Genomic DNA, 21,325 nt, shown 5'->3' on the forward strand with positions numbered 1-21,325 from the left:
TCTGTTACTGGGTGACGTCAACACCCATAACCCTCTGTGGGGTGGATCAGTGGCAACAGGCTGAGGCAGCATCATTGAGCAAGTATTGGCACAGCTTGACCTTTCTCTTTTAAATAATGGTGCCTTCACACATTTCAGTGTGGCGCACAGCACATACTCAGCCATCAACCTTTCGATCTGCAGCCCTAACCTATTAGCATCTGTCCATTGGAATGCGCATGACGACTTGTGCGGTAGTGACCACTTTCCGATCTTTCTGTCACTATCACAGTGTCACTCTTCTAGGCGCCCCTGCAGGCTAAGGCTGACTGGGGCTTGTTCACCTCCATTGCCACTATTGAGCCTCTTTCCAATGATACCATTGATGCAGTGGTTCACTCAGTCACCACCGGCATCGTTACTGCCGCAAAATCTGCCATTCCCTGTTCTTCTGGGTCCCCTCAGTGGAGGACTGTGCCTTGGTGATCGCCTGAGATCATTGAGGCGATTAAAGATCGCAGGCAGGCACTCCAGCATCACAAGCGTCATCCCTCATTGGAACATCTAATCGCCTTTAAATGGCTCTGTGCCCGAGCCCACTGCCTCATTCGCCAACGCAAGCAGGAGTGCTGGTAAAGGTATGTCTCCACCATTGGCCTCCGAACCTCTCCATCGCAGGTTTGGGCCAATATTAGGCGACTCTATGGCTATCAGACCCCCGGCAGCGTACCTGCGCTTTCACTGAATGGAGCAATCTGTACTGACTCCCGTCACAATTGCAACCCGCTTAGCGGAGTATTTTGCTCAGAGTTCCACTTCTGCGAATTACCCACTGGCCTTCCACTCCCTGAAAGAGCGGTTGGAATGTCGGAGCCTTTCATTTCACACCCGCCATCCTGAATCGTACAATGCTCCATTCAGTGAGTGGGAATTCCAAAGTGCCCTAACCGCTTGCCCTGATACAGCTCCCGGGCAAGATCGCGTCCACTGTCAGATGCTCAAACACCTCTCGGTGGACTGCCAGCGATGCCTCCTAGACCTTTCTAATTGTATCTGGGTTGAGAGTGAGCTCCCGTCGCAATGGCAGGAAAGCGTCATAATCCCCATGTTGAAACCTGGCAAGAACCCACTGAAGGTGGATAGCTACCGTCCCATTAGCCTAACCAATATTCCTTGCAAGTTGCTCAAATGCATGGTGAGCTGGAGGTTGAGTTGGCTACTTGAGTCGCGGGGCCTTCTGGCTCCGTCTCAGGGTGGGTTCCGCAAGGGCTGCTCTGCTGCCGATAATCTGGTGTGCCTGGAGTCTGCCATCTGTACGGCCTTTGCCCACCGTCAGCATCTGGTCACTGTCTTTTTTGTCATGCGGAAAGCGTATGATACGACATGGCGACATCACATCCTCTTTACGCTTCTTGGTTGGGGTCTTTGGGGTCCGCTCCCGATTTTCATACAAAATTTTCTGTCACTTCGTTCCTTCTGTGTGCAAGTTGTGGCCTCCCATGGTTCCTCCCGATTTCCGGAGAATGGGGTACTGCAAGGATCTGTCTTAAGTGTCTGCCTCTTTTTGATTGCAATTAATGGGCTCACTGCGGCAGTGGGAATGTCTGTCTCATCTTCCTTTGTATGCTGACGACTTCTGCCAATACTATAGCTCCACTGGCATTGCAGCTGCTGAACGGCAGATGCAGGGCTTCCAGTATTCGGCTGCCAAGACCTGCGTTATGCATTTCTGCCAGCGACGCACTGTTCACCCTGAGCCACGGCTTTATCTTGACTGTGAACCTCTTGCTGTGGTGGAGATGCATCGGTTTTTGGGATTGGTTTTAGATACCTGGTTGACTTGGCTGCCTCATATTCGGCAGCTTAAACAAACATTCTGACGGCATCTTAACGCTCTTCGTTGCTGGACGTGTTCATTTTGATTGGTCTACCCTTCTAGGGTTGTACCAGGTGTTAATTCAGTCGCGTCTAGATTATGGGAGCCTGGCTTATGGTTCGACATCCCCTTCCGCATTGCAGTTGCTAGACCCCATCCTTCACAGCGGGATCCGACTCGCCACTGGAGCTTTCCATAAAAGCCCTGTCAACAGCATACTTGTGGAGGCAGGTGTCCCTCCATTGTGGTTCCGGTGCCAGCAGTCACTGGCCACTTACGCTACACATATTTCATCCGGGCATCCCAATTATCGTCTCCTGTTCCCTCATTCGGTTGTCCATCTTCCGGAACGGCGTGTGTACGATTGCGGTTTGCGTCAGAGCTCTTCTATCTGGGCTTGAGGTTTTCCGTCTTCCACCCATTTTCCAGGACCCTCTGCTTATACCCCCGTTGTGTGTGCCCTGCCCGTGCCTTTGGCTCGATTTGGCACAGGGCCCGAAAGACTCAGTCACTCCTGAGGCCCTCTGCAGCCACTTTCTTTCAATCCTTGCTGCATTTCAAGTCTCTGACATTGTCTATACTGACGGTTCGATGGCTGCTGGTTGCGTCGGTTATGCTCTTACTCTAGGGGATTATTATGAACAACACTCATTGCCGGCTGGCTGCAGTGTTTTCATTGCCGAGCTGGTTGCCATCTCTCGCGCTCTAGAGTATATCCGCTCCTGCTGAGGTGAGTCCTTTGTTATCTGTAGTGACTCCCTGAGCAGTTTATGAGCTATCAACCAGTGTTTCCCTCGCTCTTGTCTGCTAATGGCTATCCAGGAGTCCCTCCATACTCTTGCCCATTGCGGCCACTCTGTGGTCTCTGTGTGGATCCTGGGTCATGTAGACATCTTGGGAAATGAACGTGTTGACACGCTGGCCAAAACAGGCTGTCGGCACACCAGCCTTGGAGATTGGCCTTTCGGAGAGTGACCTCAGGTCAGTTTTGTGGCAGAAGGTACTTCGCACCTGGGATGAAGAATGGCGCGTCCTGCCTTCACCCAACTAACTTCGGGCCATCAAGGAGGCTACCGGTGTGTGGCGCTCCTCCTTGCGGGTCTCTCGCAAGGACTCTGTTGTCCTCTGCCAGCTGCGAATTTGCCACACCTGGATAACACACAGCTATTTATTGCGCAGCGAAGACCCACCTTCATGTCGCTGTGGGTCAGCTTTGACTGCGGCCCACATCTTGTTGGACTGCCCGCTTTTAACTCCGTTCAGGCAGACTTCCTGCAGTTTTATCAGACGACATCGCAATGGCAGATTTAGTTTTGAGTTTTATTCGTGCAGGGGTTTTTATCACTTGATCTAAGTGTTTGTCCTTTTTTGTGTTGAGTCTGGCCTTTGGCGTACGATGTTAGACTGGGGTTTTTATTGCGTTTCTTTGTGTTTAGCCTTTCTTTTTTTTATGTTTCTATGGTCGGCCAACCACTGTCTCACTCGGTGCGATTTTAATTCCTTTTGTCTGGTCTCTGTCTGTGTCTTTCTTGTCCTGTGTCGTCTCTTGTTATCTCCATTGTTTGTTTTTATTTCTATTGGTGGTTTCAAGTTCATGGAAAAGGGACCGATGGCCCTAATTGTCTGGTTCCTTCAATCCCACAAACCAACCATCTGCCACTCGTGTGATCTTAAGCAGCAGAGATACATTGTGTCTTTCTTAATTATTAAACTGTGACTACTATAGATTGTTGGCATCCCACGTTTACATGATGAAAAAGTTTGAGGGATACAAAAGTTGGTTTACATTATATATGTCATGGCCTTTGACACTGAACGTTCAATCTTCTAGAATGTTACTGTGCGTCAAATCCCTCTAGTATTTCTTCTTACACAATCAACCCCTGTGATGGGATTATCAGTTAACCAGGAACACTAGAAGATCCCAGCAAAGGAATCAAAACATCGATTGTGTCAGAAGAAATTCAAAAGGAACACGATTTGGCCTAACAACCTATAAGGTCTTAACTTTCAGTAGTGTATATTGTTGTAGGACAGTTATAAAACAACGTAAAGTGTCAACTTAGATGTACAATATAAGAAAAGCAAGGTGTAGGTTTCGAAGTAAATGAAGTCAGTTCTTTTAAGTACAACAATCACTGTAATAGTTAACATGTAAGTGGAAGTACATTATACAGAAAGCAATCGGAAAATAAGTTACATTATAGGGGAAAAAAAATTGGCCTAAGGATAGCGTCTTTGACTATTAATCGCAAGTTCTTGGATCCCAGTTTCAGTCCCAACCACTGCTTAGGCACTGAATAAAAATTATCAGCTATGGTGGTTAAAGACTTTCGGTGTGGGAAGTTGTCCACATTCTGCCAGTGGCCCTGTCAGTAGTCAGTGGAAGAGTGGATAGAGATTCAGGATACCCTCTTGCTCTTCCATTGTGAAACTGCCCCTAAAGGCAGAAGAATCAGTAATGATCAAAGGTAAGATGATCAAAAAATGAATGGAAAGTGTTGTATTAAAGACATCTAATATGCTTCAACAGGGAATGTTATCTTCGTGACTACGAAGGCTTTCCCGGCGTAATAATTGATAATATTCTTCTCGGGTATGCAGCCGGATCATAATATCTTCATGACACAATATTTCCGCGGTCCAACTGGCCGCCATCTTCAGGTGAGAGTGCTGGTGCACGATCTTGCCGGAACTGACATTCCAGCGCAAGCGGCGGCCCCTATATAGGCCGCAGAAGACCCACAACGCGTTCGCGAGAAGGTGCCGTAACTGCCCTCTAGCGCAGTATACATACTGTACTGCCAGTGGTGGAAACAGGCGAAATCGAGATATCGCTGTCAAAAATTAAAATTTTTTTTTTTTAATTTTATTCAGACGATCGAAAAAAAGACCGTTATTTTTTAATTTCAGATAACACCGGGTCCCAAGCCTTACTTAAAAGACAACCCTTGTCTCTATTAATAAGATTGTCAGTTAAACGAATCTCTATGGATTCTGTTAAAACACGGTCCCTATAGTGAGATGTAGGGGCAACCATTTGTGTCTCGTCCTATAGCATTCTGTGTCCCTCGGTGAGACAGTGCTCCACCACTGCAGATTTCTCAGGTTGAAGCAGCCGTGTGTGCCGCTGGTGCTCAACACATCGGTCCTGAATGGTCTGGATTGTCTGACCAATATAAGCGTTCCCACAGTGGCAAGGGATCTTGTACACACCGGGCTTCCTCAAACCCAAGTCATCCTTAACAGAGCCAAGAAGCGCTCTAATCTTGGCTGGCGGACGAAAAATACTTTTGCTTGTGAGCTTTGATGTCGTGTCGCTTTTTACCCGGGTTCCCCTGGAAGAATCCTTGCTATTAATTGGTGAGAAACTGGATGAGGAAACAACCAGGCTTTGTCGCCATGTGCTGACGTCAACGTACTTTTTATTCAATGACAAATATTTTTAACAGACTGATGGAGTGGCTATGGGGAGCCCATTGTCGCCAATAGTCACCAATCTTTTTATGGAAGATTTTGAGGACATGGCGCTGAACACAGCGGCTTAAAACCAACCTGTTTCTGGAGGTACATTGATGATACGTTTATTGTGTGGCCTCATGGGAGAGAAGCTCTTGACCGCCTCCTAGATAATTTTAATTCCCTGCATCCTAGTATCAAGTTTACCATGGAGGTGGAAAGTGATGGAAAGCTTCCGTTTCTGGATGTTCTGGTGTACAGAAAGGATGATGGGACACTGGGACACAGTGTTTATCGAAAGCCTACACACACGGACCGTTACCTGCATGCTTCTAGCTGTCATCCATCGCTCCAATGTACGGGGGTCCTGCGGACGTTGACAAGAAGAGCTTTTGCCATTTCAGATGGAGAAAGCTTGACACAAGAATTGGACCATCTCAAGGTTGTGTTCAAGCAGAATGGCTGTACAGATAAACAGATCCGTCGTGCTTTCCAGTTTGGACCTTCGGCTGAACCACCAGAAGATACCTGCAAATTGGTGGCTTTTCTGCCTTTTGCTGGGAGCGTTTCCTCGAAGATAGGAAGAATTCTGAAAAGATATCATATCAAAAGTATTTTTCGTCCGCCAGCCAAGATTAGAGCATTTCTTGGCTCTGTTAAGGATGACTTGGGTTTGAGGAAGCCGGTGTGTACAAGATCCCTTGCCACTGTGGGAAGGCTTATATTGGTCAGACAATCCGGACCATTTATAACTGATGTGTTGAGCACCAGTGGCAGACACGGCTGCTTCAACCTGAGAAATCTGCAGTGGCGGAGCACTGTCTCACCGAGGGACACAGAATGCTATATGATGAGACACAAATGGTTGCCCCTACATCTCACTATTGGGACTGTGTTTTAAAAGAATCCATAGAGATTCGTTTAACTGACAATCTTATTAATAGAGACAAGGGTTATCTTTTAAGTAAGACTTGGGACCCAGTGTTATCTGACATTAAAAAACAAGGTTGGAATAAAATTTTTAAAAGTTTTTTTAAATTTTTGACAGCGGTATCTCGATTTCGCCTGTTTCCACCACTGGCGGCGCGGTATGTATACTGCGCTAGAGGGCAGTTACGGCACCTACTCGTGCACGCGTTGTGGGTCTTCTGTGGCCTGCTTGCGCTGGGAAGTCAGTTCCGGCGAGATCGTGCACCAGCACTCTCACCTGAAGATGGCAGCCAGTTGGACGGCGTAAATATTGTCATGAAGACGTTATGATCCGGCTGCATACCCGAGAAGAATATTATCAATGTTTTCTTTAGTTGGCAAAAGATTCTGAAATAGTCCCACCATTCAGGTATTTTGGAGAAAGCGTTGCCAAAGGGAAGATGACAAGTAGAAAAAGTTCGAAAATCCATATAAAGGGTAACATTATATGAGTTGGAAACTGAAATGTCAGAAGTCCAAATGTGGTAGGGAAGCTCCTCTCATCTGATATTTGGGACAGTCTTGTAGGAAATAACTGCTATTCCCAATGCTTATTTATAGCTCAGAAAAAAGCTGTAAGGCTGATCTCAAGGTCTCAGCTAGAATTCATTGTAGAGATTTATTTATTAGGATCAGCATTATGACTTTGCCATATATATACATATTCCAGTATCTGTTATACATTAAGAAAAGTGTCTCTTGTTTCACTCTAAAATATGATGGGCCTAGCTATAATAAACAATGTTATAATGGCATAACAAAGACTTCGGGTTTAGCTGGAAGAATTATGTGAATGTAATGTTTAATAATAGTTTAATTATATTTATGTTTATAGTCTATTTTGTCTGTATATTTATTGAATGTGCTTATGCAAACTCCACACTCACGTAAATGTTGTGGTTTGGGGCCATAAAATCAGTTCAGTTCAACAAAATCTGAAAATGGGAGTGCAAAAGCTGAAATTAGATGTAGTGTGGATCAGTTAAGTGAAATGTAAAGAACATGAAGTTATCAGAGAAGGTTAATATATGTTCGTTCTTTTGTAGTGTTCTGTATGTCGAATCGAGGAGATCCTTCAGAAATATGAAGTACACCAATGTATACATTAACAAAAGACAAGCAAATTGTAGAAACTATGTGTACACTGCTTTAACAGTGAATTTCCACTATCTATGTGTACACTGCTTTAACAGTGAATTTCCACTATATTGCTTAATGCTATTTGTGCTTATGCCATATAAATTTAAGTCAGTGAATTAGAAATAAATGTGCTTTGTGGAAAAAAGTTTGTCTCCTCTTGTCCCTTTTTCCTCAGCGGGCAGATGGTACATTTGAAATCAAAAGGTGAAGGAAAATATTATATTTAGAAAAATTTATTTTTAACATATTCTGAGTAATCAAAATTACAAACTGTTATATTGACAAAGTATCAGCCTAAAAATGTAACATTATACCTATTCTAAGCTTATCTGCATTTTGATAAATAAAGGGAAATAAAATTAAGAAATAGAAATGGTTTACAGTAATTTGTGGTCCTTTGCTAGCATTTTGCTAATACAAAGAAAAGTTAAATATAGAATTAGAAATGGTATACATTAATTTAACAGCATTTTCTTTTCGATGTTTTTTGCTTACTAACCCTGATATGTGGCATCACTATTTTTAATCAGCATCATCCTAATAGCACAGCTGTGAAATTTCTGTCTTCATTGACACAAATATTTGGCAGTCTCTTCTGAATATGATGCAGTTGCTGAGGTTGTGGTTATGTTGGGACCTGATAACACAGTTTCCTCCCTCCCCCCTGAATATATACTGAATTTCGTATCTTATACCGACATGAGAATATTACAGTGTCTATTGCATCCAAACATATCGTCTGACTGTCACTCTCCCATTGGCTGCATAAAACCAACTGCTGACACATCCCCTTTTGTACCAGTCATACATCATGGTGAGTGTCAACAACATTGCGGCACATAACACATGAGAGCACCACTGGCCCCTGTCTAGACTTATACCATCTCTTGCAGCAATGAATGCTGTTGTTAAGTATTTGTCCAATTTTATATAGTCAGCTCAATTCCAACTGCAAAGGAATTCAGGCAGACTGCAGTTTAAATGTGGTAGATGTTCATAAAAAAGCCAAAGTATGGGGTGCAGATTCTTTGGTTGGTAACACAATGTAATTTGCTGCCACTTACTGCTCACCTACCCACACTCGTTCTAAATTTTCAGCCAAGCTGGCGACACTGTTCCCGTCCAATCCTTGCTTCGTGCTATGCTTGAGCAACTGTGAAACATGAATTGCAGTATCTTGTAGGATGTAAGCCATGTGTAATAGCAGTAACTATATATAAACAAAGGATCGGAATCACAATTCAGTCCAACTTTCATTCATCCTGTGATCTACTAAAGTCTGTTGGTACTGTCTCCATGACGAATCTTGCCTGTCTAATTTACTTTGTTTGTTAAACATTTCATTCTGGACTAATTTTCCTTTTTGTTTAATTTGAGTGTCACCACCATGTTCTAAACTGATTAAAAGCCAGTTGCATTGTACCTGGTATTCCAATACATGAACAGTGACCAAATTTCCAATTTGCAACCCACTTAGTAAATCAACATGGTCTCTCATAACCTAATGAAATAGGAGTCTAGGTTCAGAATTAAATAATGTTTTCTGAAGAACAACATTTTTGCTTTTGAATGTTAACTTAAAAAAACAGCATTAATGTTAGTATATGGTATCCATACCTGTATAAGAACTTTTATTGCAAACCTGTTCAAATATAACAAGAGTTTGTAAGGTGATAGAATCTAATGCTATTTCCTTCTGTTACACAAAACTGTCAAATTTTTAGCAGAGCAATGGCTTGTTGTAGGGACTACTTCATAGTTTCTCACATATACCTTGCACTATTCAAATGTCACATAATGGTTTGAGTAGTATCAGTACTGTAATGAGCATTTCAGTGTACTTGGAATTCTTGAGCTTGATCGAATGAGAGTATCATTTGCCCATCCCTGCCCTTCTGAATGCTTCAAAATAAACCTGCTCTTGTCCTCAATACCCAAAGCTTCATCTTTAAATGCAAGATGACTCCTATATACTCTATTAAACAATATTAAAAATTTTGACCTCAGCAGCAGTGGTTTAGTCTGTGAATATAAGATGGCCGTGTATTTTTCAAATGAGAATTTGAGAAAAAACTTCGTCTTATGATTGGGTAAATATTGCAGTCACATTCTCACATTAATATAGATACAAAATACACTACGTATTGGTGGGGGGGGGGGGGGGGGGGCATATTCAGAAGCAACAGCCAAATATTTGTGGCAACCAAAATTATAAATACTATTGGTGCCCAGTTGCAGCAATTTCTTCTGTGCTATTAATATTATGATTAAAAACAGTGATACCACAGTCAATGGGCTGAAATAGCAAGCAAACAAAGTGAAGATAAAAATTAATGTAAATCATTTCTTTTTGTTTTATTTCTCCTTATATTATCAGAATGTAGACAATCCATAAATTGCATAAGTTAAGAACAAGTATAGTGTCAACTTTTTTAAGTGAATACTTTGTCAATAAAATGGTTTGTAATTTTTACTAACCACAATATGTCAAAAAAGGGTAACTATGGTATTTCGTAATTTGTATATACTACCCGTTCACCAGTGAAATTAGAAAGCCTTATAAAGTCTTACACAGTAAAAGAATGAACTCATTTTCCGATATTTGGAAGAAATTCCTCAGTTTTCTACCTATTACGATTTCTGACTTTTCAATTTTCTGTAAATAGGACTGGTGAATATGAAATCATGGGGGATCTGGGCTCACATAATATTAATCTGCTCTTGGGGGTGTCCTTCAGGGCCAATGGATGACTGTTTTTTAAGATTATTTCAGATGTAGATTCCCTGTAGTTTTCATAAAACACTTGAGGCAAATGCCGATATAGTACCTTTGAGAAAATCACTACCAGTTTCTATCCCTGTCTTTGCTGAGGCAAAATGTGGTTGTGTATGGAGGATCAGACCATGGGTTTTCTTCTTTATTCTTATAAGCATGTGCCAAGGATTATTAATGTGCATGAAGGATGAGTTTTGTTTCAGTTCCTTGCTAAGTTCTTAATTAAACTGCTCTAGCTCTATTTCAGATGTGGGTACAACATTACTATTTGTGCAACTCACATCCCTGATCAAAATCAAATTGTGCCTTCCATTTCAGCTTTCCATTGTACTTCATAGAATTCTAGGGTTGGGGAATGGGTAGTGACAGTTAAATTCCATTTCAAATATAATAATACTTCTCTCCTTCCTTCTTACTTACTGTGCAGATTCAACTATCTTTCATAATTACAGCATTTTTCGTGTTCCATATCATGACTGGTTTTACACTGTTATTCACTTTCTTTCTGTCCTGTGACATTCATCTCTATATATTCTACAGCCAGTGTCCATAATGTGTTTGTCAGATCAATGAGCTTTGTTTCCCATTCAAGATGTTTTTCAGTGGGAGAGGCAAGGGCTCTCATTTTTCTTGTTTCTTCCCTTGTAAGCAGAAGACTTTGTTGACACAGTTTTATTATTATTTTATCTCAATATTGACCAACTAGGATCATGCAACAATTTCAGTTCCTCTCTTTGCCAGTTGATTCCTGTTTTTCTGTTAATCCTTCTACTTCTCTTCATAGTGTTTTAGTTTTGTTTTACAGATATGCTCATCTTGGTGTAGGTATTTTTTGTCAAACCATATCCTCTTTTCATCTTACTCTTTTTTCGTGATCCATTTTGCTATAAATTTCTCAAAGATATTTAAATTCACTAACTCACTCTCTTACTTATTTACATTCTAAAGTATTTTGGTGTATTTTTTAATTATTTATCATGAGGGTTTTTTATTTATTTATTTTTTCAAGAGAAATCTTGAGACCAGTTCTGTTTGTTGCTTGTTTTCTGGAGATTTGAGTGCAATAATTGCTTTTTTTCAGATTTTTCTGAAAGTGTTGCAGAATCGTCTGCAAAACCTGAACAGTGTACCTCAATTTAATTTGTTTTCCTTGGTTCAGTTTTGTTGTCTTTAGCTCAAAATTCCAGCATCTTAGAGTCTTTCTAAAATGCTGTTAAATTGTAGAGGTGACAAGCTGTACCCTTGTCTAACACAAGTTTTCATTTCAAATGGTCAAGATACTTCTCCTGTAACTTTAACTTTATATATTGTATTGCTAGAGTTTCACAAATTAGTAAATATAAATTTGATTTAATACAAACTACTCTGATTTTATCTATTGTTTCTCTGTCTACTTAATCAACCATTTTCTTGAAATCGATAAATGATGCTATTATAGCTTTGCTGATTAACATGTGATGAATTATTTGTTTTTGAGTTAAATATATTTTCTGCACAGGACCTTCCCTTTCAAAAATCTCTGATATTCTCCCAGTTGTTTGTCTAAAGTTCCTTGGACTTTGATCAGGAATGTTCTGATATTTTGTTTGCCAAGGGCAGAAGTTACACTCCTCTATAACTGTTGACCTCTTGTTTGTCTCCCTTTCCACAATTCTGGAATCTTTTATTTTTACCAAATATTCTGTTGTGGATCACCAGTTACTGGGCTGGAAGCCTCTTTTGTTGTACCAGGATGAAGGCCGAGGAACCTGTGCAGGGTTGCTAGACACAATAAAACAGAATTAAATATTACTCGATTTATTTCTCCCTATACAACTCATTCCCTTATCTTCTGCGACGGCTGTTGGTTTAGCAAGCTGATGAAGAATCTCCTGAACCCAGCATCTGGCTCAGGCTGACATAGTTCCCTCTGTCCAGGCCGGTTGCTTCTAGTAAGTGGGTTGCCGCTTTTGGTGTGGAAGGCACACCCTGTTGGAAGCTGTGTGTGGAGGTGGCAGTTGCCACAGCGCACGTGTGTTGTCTTGCATGCTGTTCTGCAAATATTCAGTTCCTCTCAATTCGCTGTCAGTGTTACCCCATCAGATAGTTCTCTGTGTCGGGTGCCTGATCCTCACCCCTGGTTTGGTAAGCCGTTTGCCTCAAGATACACTGGAATATAGAGTGGTTTGTGCCCTAGGTTTGAGTGGTATTGGAGGCAGCTGGACTACCCAACAGTGGCAGCAGTTACTGGAGGCTGTCTTCTTTCATCTGTGTCCACGGATTATGCTCATAAGGTGGCAGTAGTATGACTGGTACTGGAACAATCTCATACACAAGATGTCAGAACACAGTAATCACAGAATTGAGTGTGAATGACATGAGTGCCATCGATCCTACTGATCGACTGACTGTAGCTTATCGAGGTGGAGTATTTATGCATCAAGGGTAGGCCTTGCTTTTTGATGTCATTTGTCATGACCATATCAGTTCCACTCTTTACCAGTTGTCAGTGGTCTTCCATTCTGCAACATTTGCTTTACCATTTGTTTCAGTGTCTTGACTGCCCTATCAAACCTCTGATACATGATGCTGTTTCCTCTTTATCATTTTTACTTAATGTTATGAGAGTAACAAAGGCATTTTGGTGTACATTGGTTTAACAATTTTCCTCTTGCACTCATACTCAACAGAATCGATGCCGCACTCCAGTGGTTGACTATGTCAAATTGTTTACGCCTAGCGGCTGCCTCATGTTAATACTTTCTTGCGCTTGAGCATTAGTGTTCGATTCAGATTTAGAAAACTTCACTGTCCTGTTTCTTTACTTTCTTGATGTGTTACAGTTCTCAAAATGTAAGGACAAGATAGATTGCTAATTGCTGTAAAGAGGACACATTAAGTTGCAGACAGGCGGAAAGAAAGACACTTACACATTACCTTTGGTCCACAGCCTTCGTCTGATTAAGAAAGAGAAACACACACTCATTCATTCAAACAAGGGAGCACACCTCACGCACACATGACCACCATCTCTTTCAGTTTGGATCAAAATTCTTGTCTTTTTAGATGTGCCTATCTGCAACTTAGTGTGTCATTTTTACCGTAAGTAGCAGTCTATCCTTTTCTTACAATCTTGAGTTTCCATAGTTCTCATAAAGCAAGTATAGATCACTTATATTCTTTGGTTGTGACCATTTCGATAATCTTTCTATAAACTACTTTGTTGTTTTTGAGTGTCTTGCTGGCTTTGTAAAGTTATAGCTCTGTTAGTGAGAATTCTTTCTCAAGGTCTTCTGGTAAAGTTGAAAAAACTAATTTAACTGTTGGAACTGGACAGTTTAAATTTTGCAAATATTTCACAAGTTTCAGTGTTATTAAATCATTGAAATAAATACTTGGTGCTTTGTACCCCTTATGTGCAGTACATGTTTAAAGGTTTGGTTAAAATTTCAGCTATTATTTTTGTGAAATTTTGTTTTATTTAGATAAGCTTAGGTTTTTCAAAGGGTCTGATTTTTCAGATTATTATTGATGTTTCTTTTGTTAGTTGTCCGATTTGTTACAGATGGTTTTTAACATCTCCATTTTTCCCCTCTTTGTTGTAATGCTTCTTCACGCTCTTCGATCCACCATCTCCTTTCTTTATTCTTCACCAATCCTTGCGTTTTTCTGGTGCTATAGTAATTAATACTTGGAGTTTGTGCCAATCACTTTGTCTCCATTTCGTCTCTAAAGTTTCATTTGTTTTATGTTGTAATTTGGTCCTACTGGAGTTGTATCTGAGTATTTTCAGGGTTTTCTTTCTTGTTTTAGAGGGGGGAAAACTATTTTAACTTTTGGTAGATAATGATTTGAACCTGATTCTCCATTTATGATCACTGAACATTCATAATTTCCTGGGTATGCTATTGAATACTGCTTTGTTAGTCTAATTGGAATTTCCCTAGGTTTGAACTTGAAGATATCAAAGTTTTGGCTTTTTGTTGTAGTTTCCTAAAATATGCGGACATCAGTGTTAACAGGAACATGTGGCATATATAGCTCAGTCTTTCATCGTATCAGTTTTCTGAAGTATGCTGGATATTCACATACAGTATTCTTAAACTTCTTTTCCTTCGTCTCTTGCGTAATGAAGTTGCCAAGAAGTACTTTGACATTGATCGTACAGTCCACAGGTGTACTACCAGTTCTTAATCCCGAGGCACAATTTTTCAGTGTTCAGAAATGTCACCGTCATCAGCTGCACGGACTTACGGAACTCCTGAGGGTCCACAGCTCACTTATTTCCCCTCCCACTCGCCCACAAACTGTTTTCAGTGAAACCTCCAACTTATGGTGCCATTCGGGGTGGCTGCAGAGGCTATTGCATTGGCATCTGTGGCCTGTGACACCTGCCAGGGTGCCCCAATTATTAAGATGACATTCATGAAGAGATTTCGTAGCAACTTTTGTGAAGATGATGCATCACATTGATTTAGCAGTAGCTAGGAGGATCAAGAAGCCAGTTAGCCTTTCCTTGGTACATGAAAGGATTCACTCTACCCTCTGGAGCCTTGAGGACAACTACTAGGAACTATTTAAACTACTTTTATAACTGGCCAATCATTTTAATTCCTGTCCCTGGGACTGGATCAATGGTGTTACTGGATGACAGCCGTTACTGCACAGGAAGACTACAGGACGTCAAACATAAAAAAACTTTTACGTCTCACTGGCTCAGATGAACAGGTCGGCATGCATTTACTGCATGAAGCAACTGAATAAGTATGTTGTGAAACATTTTATACTTTGACAAGAACTAATTCTATCAAGTCAAACATTACCAACAGAGGGGGGGCAGTCATTTTGGACCTGAGAGACAGCCTGTAGATTGTTCCTTTATTTGCAGACAGAGACAACACTCTTTTCTTTCTCTCCCACAAAAACTATACTATGAATATGCAGAGCCTGCCAGTTGATCAGGAAGATCGATCATGACCCATCAGGAAGGTGAACAAGACCAGGTCACTTCTCAAGGACTTGGAGGATTTACCAAAAATGTCATCAAGGAATTGTTAACACAAAAATATCTACCACCAGGACTTAACAGACTCCCTAAGGTCCACAAAGATGGGGTCCTGTTACACCCCATTGTCAGCTAAATCAGGTGCCTGCACATTTGCTGGCAAAATACCTGAAAGACTTTCCATGCCCTTACATGGGCAAATGTCCACATCATGTCTGTAATTCTGTAGTTTTTGTAAAATGCCTCAACAACTTGAGGTTGAAGGGCTCAGATATCCTGGTGAACTTTGACATCATTTTTGCTTTGCACTAGGCTGCCTCTACAAGATTCACTTAAACTAATTGGTCAGAAATTTGTCAGGAAGATCACCGTCCTTTTCAGGCTCTTCCTGACACCACAATTTTTTTATTTAATGGAGAATGCTATGAACCAACAGAGGGAGTTGCATTGAAAGCCCACTCTTCCCAGTGGTTGTGACTTTGTATCACTTTGAGGAGGAGGCACTGAAGTCATCCAAATGGAAACTGATTTGCTTTTTCTGTTGTATTGGTGATAGGTTCATCATCTGGCCCCACGAAAGGCAGCAGACTCCATGACTTACCCTAAAATCCATTCATCGCAACATCAAATTCACTATGGAGACTGAGATAAAAAGATCATTACCATTCCTTGATGCCATAGTCAAGAGAAGAGCTGATGCCACAGTTTGTATCAAAAGAAAATGCACACTGACCTGTGCTTGCTTGCAGACAGCTGCCACTACCCTGTGCAGAGGAATAGGGCACAAAAAATACTAGTGCACAGGGTGTATGCCATCTCAGGTGGAAAGGCTTCCCCAGGAACTGGAACACATCAGAAATGTGTTCTGAAAAAAATGGTTAATGGTAATGGCAGATTAGGCATGCTATGCACTCCTCCATTGTAGTACAACCTGTTGAAATGGACATAGGCATGGGGAAAGTAGCCACTGTCTTTTTACCATACACCAGCACACTCGGGAAAAGTTGGGTACATACTGAAAAAGCACCAAATGAAAACTGTCTTTTGCCCACCCAATAAGACACAAGCATTATTGAAGAGCATCAAAAATGACCTTGGCATGGAAGGCAGGGAAATATCAGGTTCTCTGCCAATGTGGCTAGACATATATTGGACACACAGTGCACACTATCAAAGACAGATGCTGAGAACATCAGCGGCACGCTCGGCTAATGTACTTCAACAAGTCAGCAGTCACAGCACTGTTTGACCAAGACTCATGCAATGGAATACAAATGTTCCATGATTTTAGCACAAACTTTGAAATACTGGGACAGTATCATTAGCGAGGCCATCAAAATAATCACCGGGGACAGTCTCATCGAGTGGAACTGTGGCTATAATCTCAGCAAGGCTTGGGAACCAGCACTGGGTCTAATAAAGACACTTCACAAACACAGCGTTCTGGCAGCCAGGGATAACAGATAGCTACACCCACACTACAGCAAGTTGGGCATTCTGGCGGGCATCACCGGCAAGAGACATAAATGCAATTGTGCCCCACAGCTGTGCCGACGTGCACCCTCTGGCATGGATTGCAAGGAGTTCGGGGGAGGGATATAAGTTGGCCGTGCATCCCCAGGAGATCAGTACATCAGTGCACATACCGTATTTACTCGAATCTAAGCCGCACTTTTTTTCCGGTTTTCGTAATCCAAAAAACTGCCTGCGGCTTAGAATCGAGTGCAAAGCAAGTGGAAGTTATGAAAAATGTTGGTACGTGCCGCCACAACTAAGTTCCGCCGTCGAATATATGTAGCGCTACGCAGGCATGCTTTGTAGGCACAAAGATAAATACTGGCGCCAAAACCTCTGCGTCAGTAAATAAATTTAAAAAAAAAGTGGAAGACGAGCTTTTTTTCTCCGCCGCGAGTTTTGACCACTGCATTTTCATACATTATCCAACGAAGTAAATACAAATTTCGTATTGTTCATCTTCGAATGTAGCACAATTTCAGTGTACTACGAAAATCTGACTGGCAAGACTGTTTGGGATGTTTGTCAATATGGCCAACTCTACGTTGTGAATTTTTTCCTATCTGTGATAAGAGATGGTTGCTAATAGGAACCTGATGAAATTTGAATCACATACAGTATTCTCTTCACCATAAGAATAATACGAATATAAACATTTTGCCATGTATTCTTTCGTGTTTGCTGCTATCTCGTTAAAACCCTGTCTGCCTAATAAACTACGAAACTAGAGTGAGACAACAGCAAACGCGGAAGACTATACGTATTGTGTCATGTTTATATTCGTATTATTCTTATGCCTAATAGTGATGCAGTCAGAAATGAAGCACGGCAAGTGACTAGATTTTTAAATCTAAGATGTCTAATTTCTGTGCAGAATTTGATGTAATAAAGAAGCGGCCGCAAAGATTTTCAAACGGAGAAAAATTTTCGCCTAACTCTCGTTCAGAACATGTTCTATCATACGCAGTCTATTATTTTATTCTTGTTGATCATTATCAAAGAAAGCAGCAGTGTAAGTAACAACAAATAGCAGTCTCTTGCCATTGTTTCGCTAATGAGACGATTCCTCTTTTTTTTTTTTTTTTTTTTTTTTTTTTTTTTTTTTTTTTTTTTTTTTTTTTTTTTTTTTTTTTTTTTTTAATTGTACGTGGCGGTAGCACGCACAAAAGCAAGCCATGCTGCGAGCCGCGACAGGCCGTAAACACGCGCTGTCAGAATATGGCAAACAATGCATGACACAGTGCAGTAATGCATTTTCAGCTTAAGAGTGACGCAAACACCTATAACAAAGAAAACGGCACTTATCAGATCAAAGCAAAATAAGCAATCGATTCAAACCAGACAAAGCACGTGAAAAAGGAAGGGTACCCGTATAAATACGGACGGAGCGCCTGACGCATAGCAATGGCTACGTGGTAAAGCTTAACTGTTAAGCTTACGACTCGAACCAAACTACTGTAGCTGTATCGTCATTCATTCGACCTAAATTGTGTCTCATATTACAATGGACCAACTTTGTTTCGATTTGGAGGTGCGGCCTAAAACTTTTCTCTCCCCTTGAATTTCGAGTCTCAAATTTCAGGTGCGGCTTAGTTTCGGGAAACTTTTTTTTCCTTTATTTCGAGTCTCATTTTTCAGGTGCGGCTTAGATTCGAGTAAATACGGTAATGATGGCGACATGTTTTGATTGTGCAACATTGTGCCCACTGGACATTGTGAACTGCCAGTGTACCCATAGACTGTTCAGTCAACAAAAATTCCAGGGAAAACTGAAAAATCATGTTTTAACATTATTTTTAGGTACATTGGAGATTTCAGATTCTAAAAGATCCCAAAATTGATTTATTTTATACAGTTTTATTAGATTTTCATGACAGTTTATAATGGAACAGCTTTTTTTCTTGAACTTTTAATAATAGGCTTTCTTCCTGGTTTTGACTTGAAATCTGTTATGCTCTATTGTTGGTTATTATTATTATTATTATTATTATTTACATAAAATGTTGCTCCAAACATTGGTTTGCCTCCATTCTTACTGCTGGTTTCCCTTTATATATTCTGTAATGTGTATCAATCATATTCTCATCTAAGAATCTAGTTTCTTGCATTTCTAAAATTTGTATATGCCTCTTCTGTAGAAGTAATCCAATTCCTCCTATTTTTCTATTTTCAAAAGGGAATTTACATTTAGTGTTACAAAGTGGTAAATCTTCTTGAACTTATACTTAGAAGGCATTTTAGTGTATTCCATTTCTTGTTTTCAGTGCAAATGTTGGGATTTCTGAGAATCCCAGATTCCAGTGTTGGTGATTTCTTCATCAGAATTACAACCTGAGATAGTATATCCATTATATGAATTTTCTATTTTGTAATTTGAAATTGTAAATAGTAGAGCAGGAAATCCAGGGTCATCTCTGAATTCCCAAACTAAACCAAATTTAGCACTGGAAAACGGGCTGCCTCTTTCGCCAGTTCTATCATTCCAAAGTCCATTTTTTCTGCCTTCACTGCTGTTGAGGTCTTCGCCATAACCCTGTCAAGTGACACTTATGTAGTACTGGCAGCTAGACCAGCAGAACTAAGTTTTCTTTAAGATTGTTACTCTGTCACTCTTTCTTTATCCTAGGATGCTGCAAACAACCTTGGAGCTCTTAGACCCCAGGTTGATAGAGGTTGTTATTATTATTATTATTATTATTATTATTATTATTATTATTATTAAAATGTGTATTACTCAGTCTTTATCATACAGAACCAACATAGTATAGGCTGTTCTAAATTTGCTCTGCAAAGATTTTGTTTCTCTAGATTACTTCTTTTTCTGTTCTTCACCATGTATAATGTTGTGTAAGAAAGAGTAATGTGTACTATTAAAATATTCATATGCACATTCCTTTGTCATTCCACAGATGTTACACATTCATGAACATATGGTGAGTCCAATGGTGCGCTGTGTGGTTGTATTATTCAAAGAATTCAAGTGTACTCGCATTGTCCATGAAATTCTCCAAGAAATCTCAAGGATAGACACTGAAGTGGATGCAGATTCAGAGGAGCCTGCAGCTGGAGTGGGTGTAGCAAAAACATATGGCCAATTTATTGCAGAACTAGCAGAATCTGTTCCTGAACTAGTATTGCCTCACATAGATTTACTTAAATCTCTTCTTGATATAAAGGTAAGAACATGTGTTTGAGATACAGCTTTTGAAGTAAATAGATTATTGTAGTGAAAATGGGTTATCATTTTAAGGATGTGATATATTGAGTTTGGGCAACAAACTAAACAGAATTGTTGTTGTGTATCATGAAGATCAGAAAAAATTCAAAATATATAACATAGTGAAAATAATATAATTATTGCAAAGAGGGTATCATAGAGATGTTACAGAGCCATGTTGTATATACATGATCTGTGCATTTTCTCAAATTATTTGTACTATATTTCAGCAACAAGTAAAAAAAAAAAAAATTTGGACATAAAAATGTTTTCAGGTACTTTCCTGTGTGCTATCATAGGCATAGGAATTTTATGGAATAAATGCTGTGCAGATGAGACAGGATTTCTGACTTTTGTTCTTGAATCTGCACTATAAAGTTGCTAATGTCATATATATTACTTTAACTCCTCTGGATGGCATTTCTATTTCCCATGAAAGATTTTGGTTCATTTTTTTCTTGAATGTTACCGAATAAAATAAGCTAATGTTTTTGCTCAGAGTGGAGTGCAATGGTTTTAGGTGTAAAGTGTTTCTTTATTTTTGCACCAAAAGCTACTGCTATTGCTACTACTACACTCTTTGTTATAGAATGTAGAAAGCCCTTTATATTTTTTGATTTTAGCTGTGAGTTTTGGCTAATTGTAACTTGCAGGATGTATTAGACGAATGCTAGGTCACTAGTAGATTGAAATATAGTGCAGTGTTTGCTCAAGTAATAGAGGATACGTTGTGAAGCCCCTATTTTACTCTTTCATTGAGGAAAATGCAGAATCGAGGAAAATATTAAAACCCCAAAATTACAAGCAAAAACACATGTAATTGGCATATATGATTAAGAATCGTAACTGATTCGAAATTAGCGGAGATTGAGGCCTGGCGGATAACGAGAAGAGAGGATTTATACTTTGTATAAAATCCAAGTGGAGGAAATTAAATGTACATTATAACTAAAAACAAAGATGATGTGACTTACCAGACGAAAGTGCTGGCAGGTCGATAGACACACAAACAAACACAAACATACACACAAAATTCAAGCTTTTGCAACCAACGGTTGCTTCGTCAGGAAAGAGGGAAGGAGAGGGAAAGACAAAAGGATGTGGGTTTTAAGGGAGAGGGTAAGGAGTCATTCCAATCCTGGGAGTGGAAAGACTTACCTTAGGGGGAAAAAAGGACAGGTATACACTCGCACAAGCACACACATATCCATCCGCACATACACAGACACAAGCAGACATTTGTAAAGGCAAAGAGTTTGGGCAGAGATGTCAGTCGAGGCGGAAGTACAGAGGCAAAGATGTTGTTGAAAGACAGGTGAGGTATGAGCGGCGGCAACTTGAAATTAGAAATTAGCGGAGATTGAGGCCTGGCGGATAACGAGAAGAGAGGATATGCTGAAGGGCAAGTTC

At 40.4% G+C, this 21,325-nt stretch overlaps 1 protein-coding gene across 1 annotated transcript in view; it reads left to right on the plus strand.

Moving 5' to 3' along the window:
- The window catches only part of LOC126179332 (condensin complex subunit 1), a 221,110-nt gene that overhangs the window by 29,910 nt on the left and 169,875 nt on the right, over positions 1-21,325 (plus strand). The window contains exon 6 of the mRNA XM_049924600.1: positions 19,608-19,874. Coding sequence (XP_049780557.1) covers positions 19,608-19,874 — 267 coding nt within the window. The remainder of the gene's footprint in view (positions 1-19,607; positions 19,875-21,325) is intronic.

Source organism: Schistocerca cancellata, chromosome 1 (genome assembly GCF_023864275.1).
Source record: "Schistocerca cancellata isolate TAMUIC-IGC-003103 chromosome 1, iqSchCanc2.1, whole genome shotgun sequence".
Classification (NCBI taxonomy): domain Eukaryota; kingdom Metazoa; phylum Arthropoda; class Insecta; order Orthoptera; family Acrididae; genus Schistocerca; species Schistocerca cancellata.